The 19,008-nt window shown below is 46.7% G+C and overlaps 1 protein-coding gene across 1 annotated transcript in view; it reads right to left on the bottom strand.

The window, feature by feature from the left end:
• The window catches only part of LOC147669868 (NACHT, LRR and PYD domains-containing protein 3-like), a 316,105-nt gene that overhangs the window by 126,694 nt on the left and 170,403 nt on the right, over window positions 1-19,008 (bottom strand). The window contains exon 3 of the mRNA XM_086948188.1: window positions 2,563-4,252. Coding sequence (XP_086804314.1) covers window positions 2,563-4,252 — 1,690 coding nt within the window. The remainder of the gene's footprint in view (window positions 1-2,562; window positions 4,253-19,008) is intronic.

Genomic DNA, 19,008 nt, shown 5'->3' with positions numbered 1-19,008 from the left:
GTTCAGGCAAGTGGCCCGGTGGCCCAATGCATTTCGGGCACAGCCCTTCCTCAGGGACCATGTACGTTTCTGAAAGTGACCAAGTACAATAACAAGTCAAAATCTTCACTTACAGTTCATGTTGTACACCCACTCATTATATATGATGCGTTTGTGATCATGCATAAGGGTAAGATAGGGAGATTCCAGAGTCATTCATCAGGTGTAACACAAATTTACGTCTTGCATGTCAACTTATGGGGGTGACTAAATAAAGGGTAATAAAAGTAATGTGGTTCGTGAACTTTGATAACTTTATTTCGGTCTAAGATGATAAAAGTGCAATAAAATATGTACAAGCACAGTGTTAAAATATAAATACATCAAGTTAAAAAATTATTAAACAGTAGATATCAAAGTAATAGTTATAAATAAAGGGTAATAAAAGTAATGTGGTTTGTGAACTAAAAATGCCTACAATGTGTAAAACAGTGAGGATGAGGATGTGAGGGTTTGGTGGCGGTACTATCCATGAACTCGTGCTCCTGTTTTAAAAATGAAAACCATGCAGCGTTTGTTGTATAGCAATTCTGACCTGATTCAAGTGTGAATCTTGTCCTTTACGAGGGTTACTACAAGGCTGCAAAAAAAGGTGAAACTGGATCAGGTAAACAGTTTAACGTGATATCGTATTTGTTGTTATGTCCCCGAGGGACGAAAGGTATCTAGTTCAAACGAGTTTTTCTGCTTACAAGAAAATGACAAGACTGTTTGGGTTCCGTGCTCGTGGGTTCAAAACGTTCAATGTTCTGACGATATTCGTGTTTTTGAATGCCGTGCTATGAAAGGATATAGAATGTCATGTGATGTGGGTAATGTCTCCTGTGCTCTGATTGGCTGAACAATTATTGCGTGTGTTCGTAAGACTACTCTAACGAAAAAATACTCGAACGCGTAGCTTTCAAAAAGCTATTTAAGTGCGAATGATGACCGGCATGTAATACTAAAAATGCTATAAGATGATGTTAATCCTGTATGCCTCTCGGATACTGTGAAAAAAATGTCTTGTCTGTGATTGGCTGTGCGGCCGATCACGTGTCCGCACGGTGAAATGAAAATATTAAAAGCTTTACATGGGTTGGAGAACGAACAAAGTGACAGGTGTAGATAACGATTAGTGACATGTTATGTGTCTACCTGGTAAATGTGTACACATTATATTACCAATAATATTTTGCATTCCTGGTGTTTACAATGAAATATACTAAGGACACAAACCTAAATGTAGAGTCTGTGGTTTAACACAAAGAGACACAAACCTGAATGTAGATTCTTAGGTTTAACACAAAGAGGCACAAACCTGAATGTAGAGTCTGAAGGTTTAACACAAAGAGACACAAACCTGAATGTAGAGTCTGTATGTTTAACACAAAGAGACACAAACCTGAATGTAGAGTCTGAGGTTTAACACAAAGAGACACAAACCTGAATGTAGAGTATGTATGTTTAACACAAAGAGACACAAACCTGAATGTAGAGTCTGAGGTTTAACACAAAGAGACACAAACCTGAATGTAGAGTCTGAGGTTTAACACAAAGAGACACAAACCTGAATGTAGAGTCTGAGGTTTAACACAAAGAGACACAAACCTGAATGTAGAGTCTGAGGTTTAACACAAAGAGACACAAACCTGAATGTAGAGTCTGAGGTTTAACACAAAGAGACACAAACCTGAATGTAGAGTCTGAGGTTTAACACAAAGAGGCACAAACCTGAATGTAGAGTCTATAGGTTTAACACAAAGAGGCACAAGCTTGAATGTAGAGTCTGAAGGTTTAACACAGAGAGGCACAAACCTGAATGTAGAGTCTGTGGGTTTAACACAAAGAGACACAAAACTGAATGTAGAGTCTGAAGGTTTAACACGAAGAGGCACAAGCCTGAATGTTGAGTCTGAAGGTTTAACACAGAGAGGCACAAACCTGAATGTAGAGTCTGTAGGTTTAACACACAGAGGCACAAACCTGAATGTAGAGTCTGAGGTTTAACACAAAGAGGCACAAACCTGAATGTAGAGTCTGAGGTTTAACAGAAAGAGGCGCAAACCTGAATGTAGAGTCTGTGGGTTTAACACAAAGAGACACAAACCTGACTGTAGAGTCTGAAGGTTTAACACAAAGAGGCGCAAACCTGAATGTAGAGTCTGTGGGTTTAATACAAAGAGACACAAACCTGACTGTAGAGTCTGATGTTTTAACACAAAGAGACACAAACCTGACTGTAGAGTCTGATGTTTTAACACAGAGAGGTACACACCTCAATAAACAGAACTCAAACTCATATCAGGATCTACTATTTAAATCTCTTTAGACAACATTACATCATGATGTCATAACAAGAAACCAGCTACATTTCCAATCTCATGTTGATTATATTTCTGTCTCTGCCTCTGTACTGCACCTCACCACCTTTGGCTAGCAATAGTTTTCACAAATACTACATAGATGGAACATTTACATTTACCACACAGAGCCACACACCTAAATTTAAAACATGTATGGTTAATATGCAGAAGCACATACCTGAGAGTAGAGCAATTTATGATCCCAGCTCTCATGATTTCCTGATGTTCTGACCTGAAGTCTATGCCAGACAGGTTGAGAGTCTTGTCTCCTTGGCAATGCTTTAAGCAGAGTGAAAGCACTTTGAAATCAATCATCCTATAATTGGACCATGTTATATTTATATTCTGAATATTGTTCATGGCGCTGGAAATAATCTCTTCATCTTGAGTCTCATGCAAGCAGTGGAAAACATCAAATAGCAGTGTTTCCTTTTTTGGCCCCTGAAGCCACGCCACCAAGTCAGCTCTGGCGCTCTGAGATATTTTGTACCCTAGGACTTTCTCCACATGGCACACTTGGTCTTTGTTGATCAGGCCACATAAAAATTGCACTGTTAGCTTTAAATGGCCTCTTGCATGCTCACTATATTCCTTCAATAACTGCTTTAAATCTCTCTGAGGTTTTAGTGAGCCCACATTGATGTCAAGAATGTAGAACAGGGCTGCAAAAAACTCCTGAAAGCTGAGGTGGATGAAGCTGTAGGCTGAGTAGACGTCAATGTCTTGGGGGAAGATGTTCTGATTGAGAAACAGCGACTGGATGTCTGACACTTCGAGGCCGGACTGCGTAAGGTCCTCCTCATTGAAGAGGATTCTCTGCTCAAAGATGCCATTTAGTGCCAGGGAGCAGAGCTTCTTCAGGCTCCTTTGCATGGTCTCTGCGGAAGCATCACTATGGTCCCTCAACAAACTGGACAAGAAGAACAAATAGACCGACGTTGTGGTCTTTGATGCATTTGTAATGTCCTGGCCTCTCTCCATCTGTTGCTTCATGACCGTGCACACGACCCAGCAGACGATGGGGAGGAAGCACATGGTATACAGGGTGTCATTGTCTTGCACCACGGCAAGGGCTCGGAATGCCTGTTCATCATTGTCAAAGAAACCAAGGAAGTACAACACCCTGTCCTCTTCTGTAAATCCCATTATCTCAGCACAAAGATTATCTTTTATGCACTTCATGAGCCGTGCCAGAGCCGTCGGACGTGTGGTGATGATGATGGAGCACGGCAACAGGATATTTCTTCTCAACAGGTTACTCAGGGTGACTTCCACAGGATTCTTCTGGCATGGATCACTGCAGTACTGGTCCTCCTGCAAATCGAGAGAGAACTTCAGCTCATCGAAGCCATCAAGGATGAACAGTATCTTGCTGGGATCATCCATCAGCGCGCTCGCTGGTATCGTCCTGTCGGGACAGCCGGCTGCAATCAGATCAAAGACACTTTTGTTTGTTCTGACTTGGTTGATTTCCCTGCAGCTGAGGTAGAACACATAATCAAACAGTCCCTGGTAGAGCTCTCCTTGTGCCCAGTCCAGCATGATTTTTTTGGCTGTCATGGTCTTCCCGATGCCCGCGGGCCCCTGCAGCACTATGGTCCTGAGTCTGTACTCATCCTCCATGAAATCGAAGAGAGCCTCTAAACCAATATAATGCTCAGAGTAGGCCAGACTGTCCATGATACTAATGTGCTTCTTTCCATAGGATGTGATCTCGTGCTGACGCTCCTCCTCGTAGCGATACTTCTGGACAATCAACAGCTGTGTGTACCTTTTCTGCAGTGGGACCGTCTCACCCTGCCGGGCATTTCTGTCTTTTATCCTTCCGTAGCGCTCTACAATATGCTCCATGTATCTCCTCCTGGAATCTGAGAATCAGAACATGGTAAATACACACAAATTTAAAATCATCACCAAGGCAACTTGCAGAAGGATATTTCACTTGCTTTGTGTTTAGAAATTTATAAAGTTCAAACTGCTGTCTTAAAGGAATTCATGGCGTAAGCAAAGATAGAAAAGACAGAGAATAACAGGCAGAATCATCTTATGTTAGAGTTTAACGACAATGAGCATTTCAGGTGTGTCCAGAAATAGATCTGTCGCGCGTTTGCTGCAGAAAGATACGTAGCAGCATTTTAACTGATCTTTAGGCGAGTTAAGAAACTCTCTGAACCTTCATGCAGAGGGAATCACTAGAGCCCAAGGGAAAATTGAACTGTCGGGATCACGAAGTTTGGGATCTAAGAGGGGATTTAAAAGAGGTTTCCTAGAAACGTCGGGCCCGATTCACAGAACTAACTTAAGACAAAATCCTAAACTTACTACTTTTGGTATTCACAGAAGTTAGGATTTTATCTTAATTTTGTCTTAAAACAGACTTAAGACAGACTTAAGTTAGGATCTTGTCTTAAGTCTGCCTTAAGTCTGTCTTAAGACAAACTTAAGACAAAAGCCTAACTTCAGTGAATAACAAAAGTAGTACGTTTAGGATTTTGTCTTAAGTTAGTTTTGTGAATCGGCCCGTCAACTTTACAATTTATTTATTCACGATTGATTACTTAAACTCATTACACGATAAAGCACTGATATTAAAATACAAAGCGCCAACACACAGCTGGTTCTACTTTAAAACTTTAAGAAGGCTTGCCGCTCATTCAGTTAGCTCTCTTTCTGCCAAAGAGAGAAATTTTACAAAACCGGTGCAGGATTACTCGAAGTGCCTGGGGGGGGCGCAACTGGAGTTTGTGCCCTCTTTGCGTGCCCCCGGGGCACTTTGGTATTATAGAAGGGGCCGCAGACGCCTGTGCAGCCCCTTCTGTAATACCCGTAGCTTATCTGCAGAGGACGTTCCCTCATTTACATGGAGGCATGCCCCATTCAAATGATGGATATCCTTTTGCCTCTACGCCTACGCCATATTATAGACATGGGCGCAGAGGCAAAAAAGCTCTCAGGAGGCACACTGATAGTGTGCCACGTCAGTGCGCCTCCTGATGCCAGGAGTCTGAGGTGGGGTAAAGGGGGTCCTATGGACCACCCAGACATCCCCTTGCAGGCGGGTGCAGTTGTTGACTTTATTTATTTATTTATTTATTAATGCGATTTTATATAGCGCAAACTTTACCCGAAGTTGTCAGAGCGCTTTACATAAGAACCAGTTGAAAAACATAAGGACTTATGATTACATGTGTTACATAAAGGATACAACCAGAAAAAATTGCAAATGTACAAGATGTAAAGTCACACAAGGAGGAGATACAAATGGATATACTCTAAGAGTCACGCAGGAATGGTAGAGAGCACGAAGGTCAACTGCATATACTAGTGATTAGAGTTATCTCTATATACATAGGGAAGGGATGCGAATGGATATACTCTAAAAGTCACAGAGGAATGGTAGATATACAAAGGTCTACTGCATATACTAGTGATTAGAGTTATCTCTATATACAGAGGGAAGGGATATGGATGGATATACTCTAAGAGTCACATAAGAATGGTAGAGAGTACAAAGGTCTTCTGCATATACTAGTGATTAGAGTTATCTCTATATACATAGGGAAGGGATACAAATGGATATACTCTAAGAGTCACACAGGAGTGGTAGAGAGTACAAAGGTCTACTTCATATACTAGCGATTAGAGTTACCTCTATATACAGAAAAGCACAGTTCCATAAAGTGGGGTCGGAGGAGGGATGCAGTCACAGCACCAAGGGAGGGGGGGGGGAAACAGAGAAAGGCAGGAAAGTGAGACAAACGAGAGAGGGAAGCAGATATTAATGAGTGAGACAGTGAGGAGTGTGTCAGAGGCAACAGGAGAGACAATAGAAAGGTTGCTAAGACAGAGGGGGGAGGTCAGAGATCACTAAAATGGCAGAGGAGAAAGGTAGAAGAAGAAGCGAGTCATAAAAAAAAATGTCGAGGAGCACAAAGGTCCAAGTCCGAAAGTCCAGGAAGAGGGCTGACATAGCCAGCAAGTCCAGGGGGAGAAAGGCAGTCCGCAGAAAATGTCACAGCCTCATCATCCATGAGGAGCTGGGGCAGAGGAGATCAATCCGGAGACCAGGGGTCAGGGAAGAAAGACCTGAGCTCCGATGTCTGGGAGAGCTGGGGGGGTCATGCCTCGGGCCTCCGATCCTGAGCTCTGATGTCTGGGAGGGCTGGGGGTCCTGGGCTGGGGCAGGGCACATGGGAGCATGGTGTGCAAGGTGTCTGTCCCCTCCAGGATTAGCCCGCAGCACAAGACCCCCATTCGAAGCAACAGTCGTAACAGCACACTTGATGAGCAGGCAGGGACAGCGGTAGCTGTGTATTGTAGGTGCCATCTTAGAATCAGGCATGGGTTCCCTGTGACAGAGCCATATGACGAGCTCACAGCAGCAAGCAGGGGCGCGTGGTGGAAGTTGCGCTGCCACCCCCAGGGCCCTCCACACAACACCAGGTCCCAGGAGTCCACACAGTGAGCAGCGAGAATTATCAGCGCTGCTGAGTCACAGGTGCCACCATTGCAGAGTCAGGCAACCACATGGCACCCCCATCGGACGAGCCCCTCGCAGCAAAACAGGTAGCGCCTCTCGATGTCCCCTCTGGAGATCGGCTCACCTCGGGTGCGGGAGTCGATGATGGGGAACCCAGGGCCTGGAAGCGTCACCCTCCACGGAGCCGATGTTCAAAGGCGATCATCAGCCGCCATTTTCAATCGCGGGCCGAGAGCGTCGGACGAAGACGTTCCCGCAGGTGCCAGGGCAGGTAAGTACTCCCAAGTTACACCCTACATACTGCGCTGTGCCTTGCGACCAATTTCAGCCCCCGGTGCTCCGGGGAACCGACGCTAGATGCTCCAGAAGTGCGCGCGGACCGGGAGCCGAGCCGGAGCACAACCGGCGGCCGCCACTGCACTTGCCTGCAAGGGGATCTGGAATCCCCCTTAAAAGTGCAGACGGGTTGCCACCTGCACTGTAAAAACATGGAGTGGCTTCAAAGCAGCAGTTCTGCCAAGTACAATGCATCAGGCGTTAGACTAACACATTTCAGTGCAGTACTCCGCATTACTGGGGAACAGCCATTACAACGTGGGTTTTACCACGCGTCGCTTTTACATCGCATGTGTTACAACGCATGCGATGTTACAATGCGTGGTTAAACCAAGTATACCATTACATCGCATGCACTTTTACAACGCATGCAATGTAATGTGTAATGGCGGCAGTGGTGGAGGCGGCTAGCCACGTCGTTGTGAGGAAACTTAGGCTGTTTCCTCACAACGACGTGAAGCAAGCAGGAAGGAGGAAGCAGGATCCGACGGCGACACTGGAGAGGAGAGAGGTAAGGGGGTTTGTGCATGGGGTGGAGGTTACTTTTGTAGGGTTTAGGGTAGTTTAAAAGTAGTGTGGAAATGTTTGTGTTTTTGTGTGTTTTAAAAAAAACTTTTAGTATGTGTCATGGTGTTGTCATGTTTGTTTAGTGTAGTGTATTAGGGAGGGTAGTGTAGAGCTTATTTAATGTAGTGATTTAGGTTTTAGGGTAGTGTAGGGGTGGGAGTAGTGTGGGTAGTGTTTTAGTGTAGTAGTGTTTTTGGGTTAGAGGTAGTGTAGGGGTGGAGTAGTGTGGGTAGTGGTTTAGGGTAGGGTAATAGTGTTGTAGTGTTTTAGGGCAGTGTAGGGGTGGGAGTAGTGTGGGTAGTGTAGTAGTGTTTAAGGTAGTGTAGGTGTGGGAGTAGTGTGGGTAGTGTTTTAGTGTAGTAGTGTTTTAGGGTTAGAGGTAGTGTAGGGGTGGGAGTAGTGTGGGTAGTGGTTTAGGGTAGGGTAGTAGTGTTTTAGTGTTTTGGGTAGTGTTGGGCTGGGAGTAGTGTGTTGTGTAGGTGTAGGGATAGGAATGTCACTTACCTTGCATACTTTTACCAGGAGTATAGCTTTACCACGCATGCCTTTGCATTGTAATGACATGCGTGGTATTACTATGTGATGTATTGACATATATCCGCATTACTGCACTGAAATGCACTGTCACACGCAGCTGGCACTGAGAGCACTGCCTAAAACGAAGTCTGTGTCAGCGTGCCGCCTGCTGCTCCCATGGACTTGGGGCTCGCAGCTGAGCTAAGGCTGCTGGCAGCATCACTCAGATGCTATAATGCATCATGCATGTGATTGTGAATCCCCTCGGCACAGCTGTAACCCTCAGCGTGACGTCATCACTGGGGGACGTCACATCCTGCTTCCAGAGGAGCGGGGAGTCTGTTTTGTGAGCTAGAAGAAGGCTGCTTGGCTGGTTTGAGGTCAGCGCCGCAAATACTCATGGTGCCAGAGCGGTACTGCCTGCTTCAGTTTTAACTGTGGTGCTCATGGGCCGCGGGCGCTGGGTGACTCAGGCGCTGCGGTATAAAGAACACACGGGACACTCTGCTTAGTTTCCGCGTGGTCCCGGACTCCCTTAGCCGGCCACGCCTCCTTTATTTTATGTTCGAGCGCCTTACATCACGCGCTCTCGTATGTGCACCTTTAGGGTTCTGGAAGCTAGACCGCTACCTCGCGGTCTCGAACATTACATTCCTTGTAACCTTTGTTTAGTCAACAACACAAACAAAATCATCAGAAATCGAGTAATTGAAATGGGGCCGTGCGGCCGGTTACCAGACCAATGGTTAGGCAGTCCAAGTTCAACCCACTGCGAAGTCCGCTAACTGGGAGGACGGAACTGGGTTCCTCCGCAGACTGTTCCCCCTTCGTTTCTCCTCTGGCAGGGGCTCTTGGCGGGGTCACCTGCGGCGAAATTCGGGTGTCTGGGCGAGCATCCGGAGGTCGGGGGGTGCTGAGCCTGGGGGTCCTGGATGTCATGGGACTCGCCTCAGCGATCTCGCCTTGGACATCTCGATCATCTCCTTCCTGTCCGTCTGGCCCCTCTGGTTGGCTTGAGGTTTCCTCTCCACATTCCAGTTCTTGTGGACAAACAGCGTCGGGGTGGGCCTTCTTGAAAAAGGATACGTTGCGGGTGACTGTTTCAGGTCCTCTCTGGGCGGTCACCAAGGTGCCAGTGCGGCGCAGGACAGTCCACGGTCTGGGTTTGAATGGGAGTCGGAACTTGCTTCCTGGATATCTGTCCTTCACGTACACTCGGTCCCTTTCCTGGATTTCCGATTCTTTAGCCCTGCGCCGGAAGCTGGCGTAGTTGTTGGACCGGGCTCTGTTGGAGAGTCTCCTCTGTGGGTCCACACCATTTGGTGTCCAATCGGGGTGATTAGGGATGGTGTCCCTGACCACTCGTCCCATGGCAGAGGGACCTGGCGCTGCTTCCGTGGTACGGTGCATGGTTAATCGGTATTCTCGCAGGAAACTGTAGATTGCCCTTTCCAGGGGGGCTTCCTCCGCATGGGCTATCCTTATGACCTTATTCAGTGTGCGCATGAATCTTTCCACCTCCCCGTTGGCTTGGGGCCAGCAGGGGGTTACTTTTAGGTGATTTTATCCCCCAGCTATGGAGGTAGTCAGCAAACTCTTGCCCCTGAAAAGGGGGTCCATTATCCGTTTTGACTGTTTCGAAGATGCCATGAGTAGCTATTGTCTTTTCGAATTTTGCAATGACTTCCTTGGCTGTTTGGGTTTCTATGACTTCAACTTCCGGGTATTTCGTGAAATCATCAATGATGACGAGTATGTATCTTCCATCTGGCAGGTGCCCGAAGTCTGCACTGACGCACTCCCATGGTCTCTGAGGGCTCTCTTCTGTGATGACTGGGGGTGGGCGCTCCGGTTGTCCCGCGGCTTGGCACCATCTGCACGTCCTGACTGCCTGCTCCACCATGGTGTCCATTTCAGGGAACCATACCTTGGCTCGGAGTCTACTCTTTGTCTTGACCATTCCCTGGTGTCCTCGGTGAGCTAGCTCCACGGCTTGCTGGGTCAGGCTTGCAGGCATCACTATCCGTGGGCCTCTCAGTAGGCATCCCCGGTTGTAAAAAAACAGCTCTTCTTTCTCCCTCAGAAGTGTCTCTAGCGAGGCTTTGGCCTGTGGTGTTCGTTTGCTCAGTGAGGCTTGAATCGGCCGCCAGTCGTTGGATCGTAGTGCACTCGCCACCAGTTGTAACACCTCATCATTCCGTGTGGCCTCAGTGATCATTTCCAGACTCATGGGTAGGGGTCTCAACCTTTCCAACACGACCTTCACGTACTCCTCAGTCTCCTCGGCGTCTTCTGCCTCCACCTTGGTGGCAGCGCGTGGGTGCCTGGAGAGGTAGTCTGCTGGGTTTGTCGCCCCCGGTCTGTATTCTACTTGGTAGTCGTACTCCTGTAGTTGGAGGATCCAATTTTCGATTCTTGGAGGTGGTTTTGACACTGATCACCGGAATAGGGGTATCAGGGGCTTGTGATCTGTTGAGACTGTGAAGGGTGTCCGTACACATAGACATGGAAGTGTCTGCAGGCCCAGTGAATCGCAATTGCCTTCCACTCTATCTGTGAGTATCTTTGTTCTGTGTCCGTTAGAGAGCGACTGGTGTAATCGATGGGGGCCCACTCATCATTGCTCTGACGCTGGGTCAACACGGCCCCCAGGCCATACGGGCTGGCATCCACTGCTATGTTTGTGGACTTGGTTGGGTCGAAGTACGACAGTGTCCTATTGAGGCAGACATTGGGGGCATATCCTTGCGCTGTTACCGGACTCACCTTTACTGCCATCCCGAGTACTCCCGCTGCCGCGTGCATCACCTTCAGCGGCCGCCGAGCGGAGGACTCGGTTACCCAGCGACCCCTGCGGCGGCGCTGCAGAAGTCATCATTATAGGCGCCTGGAGGTGCTTAAAGCTCGGGCTCCCCCGAAACGCGGGACGCGAGCGGGACGCCGGGCAAAGCCCGGGCAAAGGGTGGGCCCTCTGTGGCCCTCAGAGGCCTGAGGAAACTGGACTGGGCCTCCCCCTTGTTCACTGCCTACATTTGTCGGGACTGTATTGTGAGTAGTACAGATGATACTGCAGTTGGGTTAGGTATCCTAAGTAGGGCTTTATGACCTGGTTCTGTTTATATTGCCTCTGTGGGGGTTACTTTTGTCTTTTATTGCCATCTTTTGGTCCTTGTTTTATTTATTTCCTGGAACATTGTTGACCTCCACTGCTAATATGTCACTGAAGGGGGTCCCTAAAAATGTCATCTCAAAAAATGTGACTTCAAAGGGGTTAATTGAACATTATCTAATCCGGGCCTCGTCTGACATAGAACGCGAAATTGATAGAGTTGAAAATGGACTATCAAATGATGTTCCACCTAATATATGCCCATTACCTGTCCTCTCTGAATTAATGTCAAAATCACCATCAAAGGAGGGTATCGAGGAAAATGCCTCTATGACAGATTCTGGAAACATTGGGGATATTGGTTCGACACCCATCACAATCAACATCAGTGATAGCCCCAAATCTACAAAAGGGGACCCTACTGTTATTGTAGCTGTGCCAAAACCACATGAGGAATGTCTTCCTAGCACACTAGGCTCTACCTCTAATGATAGTAATACTAACCCTACAGTAACTGCACAGCTCCCAGCAATTAAAAGGAAGCGCAGGGGCGCCAAACATAGGGGGAGGTTGGCTAAGCAAGCCAAACTGTATAACAGCCCACCCAAGGCTTCAACCCTATCCCCTAGTCCAGAGAGGTCCATTCAAAGTCCGCATACGCCTCATAGTACTACTCCAGCTCCCCTTTTGGGCGAGATTGAAGTCTTGGTTAGGGCTCTAATTTTGCCGCTGGTTGAAAGACTTAAGAGATTAGATGATATGGTGGGACAAATTAGGGACGCAACTGTTGCTAATCATGAGGAACTCAAGCAATTGGTTCAAAATAGCTGTATCAATGTTCATATATCACCTGGTTTGCCAAAAACGAATGTAGTTAAACACCCCAACGAAAGCCAATCTGTGGCTATTAGTCCTACATACGAAAAGGAACAAGTCTTAAATAACCATAAGGGTGTCACCCCTTTACCACATGTTACCCCAGTAAAAAACATGCCTACTATCCCAAAAAAAACGTAACTCACAACAAAGGGCAAAGTAATAGAATACACACTAAAATCGATTTACCACCGGAGGCTGCCCCTTTTGTGTGTATCCTCTCGGGGGTTCCAGAGCTAAGCCACGGGAAAATTCGAGAGCCATCAAGAACTTAAGAATAAGGCTGCCTTCTGGCTTAGTAAAAACAGACCACGTCCCCCCAATGTAGACGGGCGAATTCTAAATGTTAGAAGGGTTGGGTGGCTTGGGCATATGCCCAAGGAGATACCGTGAGATCTGGTCATTGTTAATTTTAAGAGTACGAGGGTGATCCCATTTTTGAGAAGCTGGCAACCTCAATTAGGTGATGGTTGCATCATAACATGGGAACTTTCAGACTTCTATCCTAAAACACAACATATCCCACATGTGAGCACTAGGATCAACAGTTTCCCACCCCCGGGCTCGACAACCTGATCAATATCCAACCATTCATAACTTATGGCAGGTATGCTCCATTGTCTCAACTCGATGAGCATGACTGACATAGTGCTGCTAGGAAATTAACGATGCTAGGGGTTGAAAGGGGTAACAAGTCAGATGTGAAAGTTTTAGTGGCTCCATCACCTATTAGTATCCCAGGGCTAATTGTTGACTCCAACATGTGTCCTCCTGTAATTAACACAGGTCCTATTACATTAGTTAATTTATCCAGCCCTACTATGACTATGACTGCAAACGAACAACTGTTAGCTAAGTCCTACACTAAGGTTGCAGGCTGGAACATAGCGGGGCTTGAGTCTAGATTGTGTTTACCTGATTGGGTGGAATTTATAGACAAGGGCAATGTCTGGTCCTTTCAGGAAACATGGGCGGATGCACCTGTTTTTCGTGCGGGGTTCCTAAATTTCTATAAACCAGCATTAAAAGTCCACAGAGGGCGACCAGCAGGTGGCTTGACAACATGGGTCCGCCAGTCTGAAGGAGTAACGGTTGAGGAAATTCCAATAGATAATGAGGATGGTAAACATACTGAGACAGAAGATATGTCGTGGGGAATTCCCCAGTTCGAACTGTTACCCATTAAAAAGTGGTCACAATCTGCAATGTATATTAAAGGAATGTGCCTAAATCAAGGGTTAAGAGCGGCAAATGGCAGGGTTAAATCTGACAGGATGGGTAGGCTCACCTTCAACCATCCTTCAGACACAGTAGCCGCATTGATTACATCTTGATTGACGTGATGCTGTGGTCTTCTGTTGTTGATATGGAAGTTAAGGCCAGACCTGAAAGCGATCACGACCCGCTTGTGTTGTCCTTACTGGATTATAGTTTTCAGGGGACCCCGTGTGAGGACACTAATGTTGTTCAAGCTCAGGTATACTTAAAAAACAATCTGAGAAGGGTTAGGTGGCCTAAGGTTGCGGTCGATGAAGTGGCCAGAACAGAGATAAGACTCTTGGTTTCCCATACAATGGAAGTACTGATGAATTGTGGGTCACAGGACATGATTAATGCTAAAATTCCAAATACCCATAGCGAATTGTTTCAGGGGCTTAAAAAGCTGTTCAGTAAGAACATATTTAATAAGGGTAGGAATAGCACACCTAGAATTGCAACCTGGTATGACGAAAAGTGCAGCAGACCCAAGGAGAGCTGTTCTCAGCAATTAAATCAAAAGCTCATGGTTCAATCCGAATTTGCAGAGCTGCCTACAAAGAAGCGCAAACAAATGCAAAAAAAAAAGGGATGAGGAACGTTGGAAGTCCCTGACCGAGGCATGTGGTGGTAGAAACATGCAACAATTTTGGCATCTCCTTAAATGGGGTAAATGCCTAGATGACTGCCCAAGTTCTACATTTGTGGACCAACAGCAATGGGTAACTTTTTTCGAAAACCAGTTTAGGACGAATAATGATGCTATGGCAGTTTTACCCCCCCTAAACTCTGATGACCCGCTTATATTTACCCACTCTGAAGTTAAGTATATTATGAAATCCATTTCGAGTGGGAAATCTCCAGGCCCTGACTGCATCCCTGCTGATCTTTTTCTACAGGAGCAGGATCTCTGGGTGCCCTACATTACTATCTTGGCTAATGCTCTAGCATCAGGTGCGCAGGTCCCCGATTCTTGGTTCAGGGCAGAAATTTTACCAATTTATAAAAAGGGTGATCGTTCTGTCCCGTCCAATTATTGGCCGATCAGCCTAATAGATGCGGTGCAAAAAATAACTGCCCACCTAGTTCTGGGACGTATCCAGCTATGGATTACTGATAATGATATTCTGACACCACTGCAGGCGGGCTTCCGCAGCCATGTAGGCACTATAGACCAAGCTTTTCGATTTGTGTTGCTTTATTGGAAGTCAGTGTTTATTAGGGGAGGCAAATTATACGTAGCCTTTGTGGATCTTAGGTCTGCTTTCGACCTTGTCCCCAGGGTAAAGCTGTGGGAATGCTTAATTAAACTGGGAATGCCAGTTGAACTGGTGAGGCTTCTGATGAATCTTCATGCCCATACATTCGCATAAGTACGCTGGGGTAAACCAGGAGAGGTGACTAATAGATTTGCAGTAGCAAAAGGTGTATGACAAGGGTGTGTATTGGCCACTACCCTTTTTTCGCTATTTATTAATGGGGTCACAAACTACCTTTCTAACTACCCTACAGACGCCCCAACCCTGGCAGGGATAAAAATACCCTTACTCAAGTTCGCAGACGATACGCTGTTAATATCGAAAACGAGACAGGGTTTACAATTGGCCCTGTCTAGGTTTGAACTGTTTTGCCGCGAGCATGAGTTAGAGGTAAATGTATCCAAAACCAAGTTTATGGTTTTACGTAGGAAGAACGCCGTATCAGCCAGGGTAACAATGGGCGGAACCACCCTTGAACAAACCTCTCTATTTACATTCCTCGGCGTAACCTTTAGTGAGAACCTTAGTTGGGCCCCGCAGATTGATCTTTTAGCCTTAAAACAAGCTCAAATTGGTGGTGCCCTACTAAAAGAACATAAAAGCTCCTATACAAGGCCAATGTCTCCACTTATGAAGATTTATGGATTACAAATTTTCCCTCAGTTTTGTACGGTGCAGAGCTATGGGGCTTTAGTAATTTAGACTACTTAAAAGTGGCCAAAAATAAATTCCTTAGGGCGGCAGTAGGACTACCACAATCTACACCACGTATACCCCTTCTCTACGATCTAGGGTGCCAACCAGTGGAGGATATAGCTAGATACAGACCCATAGCATTCTGGCGCCGTTTGTGGACGACGCCAGAACTTTCGCTTTATGCGAAAGCGTGTCTGGAAGTTAAGGATCTTCAAGGCTCCAATAAGATCGGATGGTTAAGAGACCTAAGAAACATCCTATACGATATGGGGATGGGGGACTTGTGGTCCAACCCAGACACAGCTAATTTTCCCACAAGAAATTTGTTGAGAGGTATGTACTGGGAGAGGATTGTTTGTAAGAGGCATTCTCTAATGACAGATGGATCTCTCACAGCGTCCTTTGTGGTAGCGAAGGATGCCAGCCATTTGGAAAATTACTGGGATGTCATTACTAGACCTATGGATCGTAAGTTATTCCATCAATTTAGAGTGGGGTCACTTCCGCTTAGGGGCCTAACCAGGTCCTGGGGTCACGACGGGTTTGGTTACTGCCCACTGTGCCTAGAGTTGGGCGAAACAGATCATTTTTTCTTTGTGTGCCCTTTGTACCGCGCACCAAGACAAGAGTGGTTACGCCCAGTATGTAGAATATTGGGCACACGCTCAGCTAAAACAGCCAGTAGAATTTTAAAAATAGATACATCGACACTGATTGTTATCGGGGTCTCAAAATTCCTGGGCTGGGCATGGATTTTACGGGCAAGGTTGATCAAGGGTCTATTGAGTACTGTGTAAACCGCCAGCTGGATTAGTAGTTTGTTGTGCCAACAAATGAAATGGTTCTTTTATTGGATTGGTTTTATAATTACCTTTTTACTGTGTAATGAAGTCTTGACGTTGTGATTTAATACTATTCTTAGCTGTTCTTAAAAATATATTAACTTATTGTCTTAACATATTGCTCACACCTTTTTTATTGAATTCCTTTTATTGTAATTATGGTACTTATTGGTTATGTATGTTGTGTAGCATGTCTTTTATGATGAAATATCGAATAAAGACTTCTTTGATTTTGACTTTGACAGTGTCCTGTCTGTGGATAGGGCCGCTTTGGTGTCTCGGAACGCCTTCTCTTGTTCCTCGCCCCACTGCCAGAGGGTGGCGGTCTTGGTCAGTTCTCGGAGAGGCCTGGTGAGGTTCGACAGTCTGGCACGAACCTCCCACAGAAGTTTATCGTGCCTAGGCAACTTCTTATCTCGGATATGTTGGAGGGAGCAGGTGCATCTTGTACATCCTTCACTTTTTCTGGATCCGGGGATATCCTGTGATTCGAAAAGGTATAGCCAAAAAAACTGATTTTGTTTTGCAGGATATGGCACTTCTCACAGTGCAATGTCAGGCCTGCCTCTTTGATTCTCTGCAGCATGCCCCTCAGTCTCTGGTGATGTTCTTCGATGGAGTTGGCATAGATCAGCAGGTCATCACTGACGTTCAGGACTCCCGGGAGCCCACTGAGGACTTCTCTGATAGTGCTCTGAAAAACCCAAGCGGCACTTGAGATGCCGAAGTTGAGACGTCGGTAGCGTCTGAGACCTAAGTGGGTGGAAAACGTAGTTGTATAGCGGGAGTCAGGATGGAGGGGCAGCTGCTGATAGCCCTAACGGAGGTCCATCTTAGAGAACCACCGGGCTCCGTTTAATTCACCTAAGATGTCGTCTATTGTTGGGGTCAAATGCCTTTCCCTCTTGACGGCTGCGTTGGGTAAGCGCATGTCTACGCATATGCGGACTTGGCCAGGCTGTTTTCAGTATATTCGAGCATTGAGATCACCCTTAAACCAGAGTTTCCATTTCGAACCCTCGGGTTCCATTTTGTGAACGGCAGCCATTTTGTGATTGCCCTCACATAGCCAAAAAAGGTAAAGGCCAAACCCGAGTCCGAAGGACACGTACACCTTTGCTGACTCCTCTGTGACCTGGGCAAGCTGACTCCACTGCCCGAAGCCAAACCTGTTCGGCCAGCTCCTTCCCATCGGCCGAGCGAGATTAGTATCAAGGCACAACATGTCATAAACCTTTCATCGCGCACAAACCATGCCCAATCTTACACACACCTGTCTCTGTTTTCTTCTTTATGACTCGCTTTACGAGGAGGAGGTTCCCGGTTTTATTGGGGGTCCACCGATATCTGATGGTAATACTCGACCTTGCCGGGTAATTGATCATGGGTTGGAATTACTAAAATGTGGGCTTGTCATCATGACTCTGCTTTTCCTTTGTAGTGAAAATATTCGAATGGTCTAACTGTAAAATAAGGAATTTGTGCCTAAAGCTTAATATTTTGTATAAAAAGAGAAGGCCGGTTCAAAGGTTTGAGCAGTCTCCTGAGAACCTACATGCTGTTGTACTTCTAGGATACCTGTTACTGGTTGCAACCAATAAATACGATCTTTGACTTCACCTAGAAGACTCTATGTTTCTGTAGTCCGAAACAGGAAGGACTCGAGGTCTTCGGGTGTTGCCCCCCCGGCACCGCTGGGTTCCGAAAAACCCAGTACCTCACCTCCTTCCCTTTTAGGCATCCAATGCCTCGGAATGTATCTTCGAATTCTTCCAGTATCGTGTCCAACTCTTCTGTCAGTACGGCCATGGCAAATGAGATCAGTCTGAGGTCTTCTGCGGCCTGGCCACGGATTAGCATGCCGCTGCCCTCTTTGGTAACATAGACAGTTGTCAGGACTTTCAAGTCCTGGTGCTGGAGTTCCGTTCTGAAACACCCTATTAGTGGAATCGGCGTTTTCTGCCCATATGCGAATACTCTGATCTTCGCCGCCTGTAACAGTGGCTTGGCGCTCAGCTGGTTGTATACGTTTGCTGCCATTAACTCGATGGATGCTCCTGTGTCAATTGTGGCCCTCACCTCTTGTTGGTGGATCTTGATGCGACACTTCGGGAGACGCCGCTTTTTCCGCTGTGGCTGGTCGATGGCTGGTCGATGGCAAATACGTAATGGACGGGATAGTCACAGGTGTCGTCGTCCATATCTTCGCTGTCTCGATCTTCCACTATGGCATGGGCTGCCACTTTCTTCGACCTGGTCAACCTGCATACGGCTGCTAAATGATTCATCCATCCACAAGAGCTGCATCTCTTCCCTCGTGCTGGGCAGTCCTGGGCACGGTGGGGCTGGCCCCCACTGTATCCGCATTCTTTGCGCTTCTCTTGCGGTCTTTTCCCGTCATATTGGCGCGCTTTCGGCTTAATGATGTTGACTTGTTCCGCCGTGTTAACCTGCTCCGTTTTGATGGGTCGGTGGAGCACAGCTTCCATGTGGGAGGCTCTGGCCTGCGACAGTTCTTTGGAGCGCCCCAGCTTGAGGATATCCGCCAAAGGTTTCCATCATCTTGTAGGATCGCGACTCTCAGCTTAGAGTAGTAGCACCCCTGGATTATTTGTCCACGTATCTCCTCTTGTTCGTCGCGGAAGCCACACGTGCTGGCTAGTTCTTTCAGCCGACTGTGGAACAC

This window comes from Lissotriton vulgaris, unplaced genomic scaffold (assembly GCF_964263255.1).
Source record: "Lissotriton vulgaris unplaced genomic scaffold, aLisVul1.2 SCAFFOLD_1747, whole genome shotgun sequence".
NCBI lineage: Eukaryota > Metazoa > Chordata > Amphibia > Caudata > Salamandridae > Lissotriton > Lissotriton vulgaris.
Note: the sequence above shows the minus strand (reverse complement) of the source record. Positions and strands in the feature narration are given on the sequence as shown.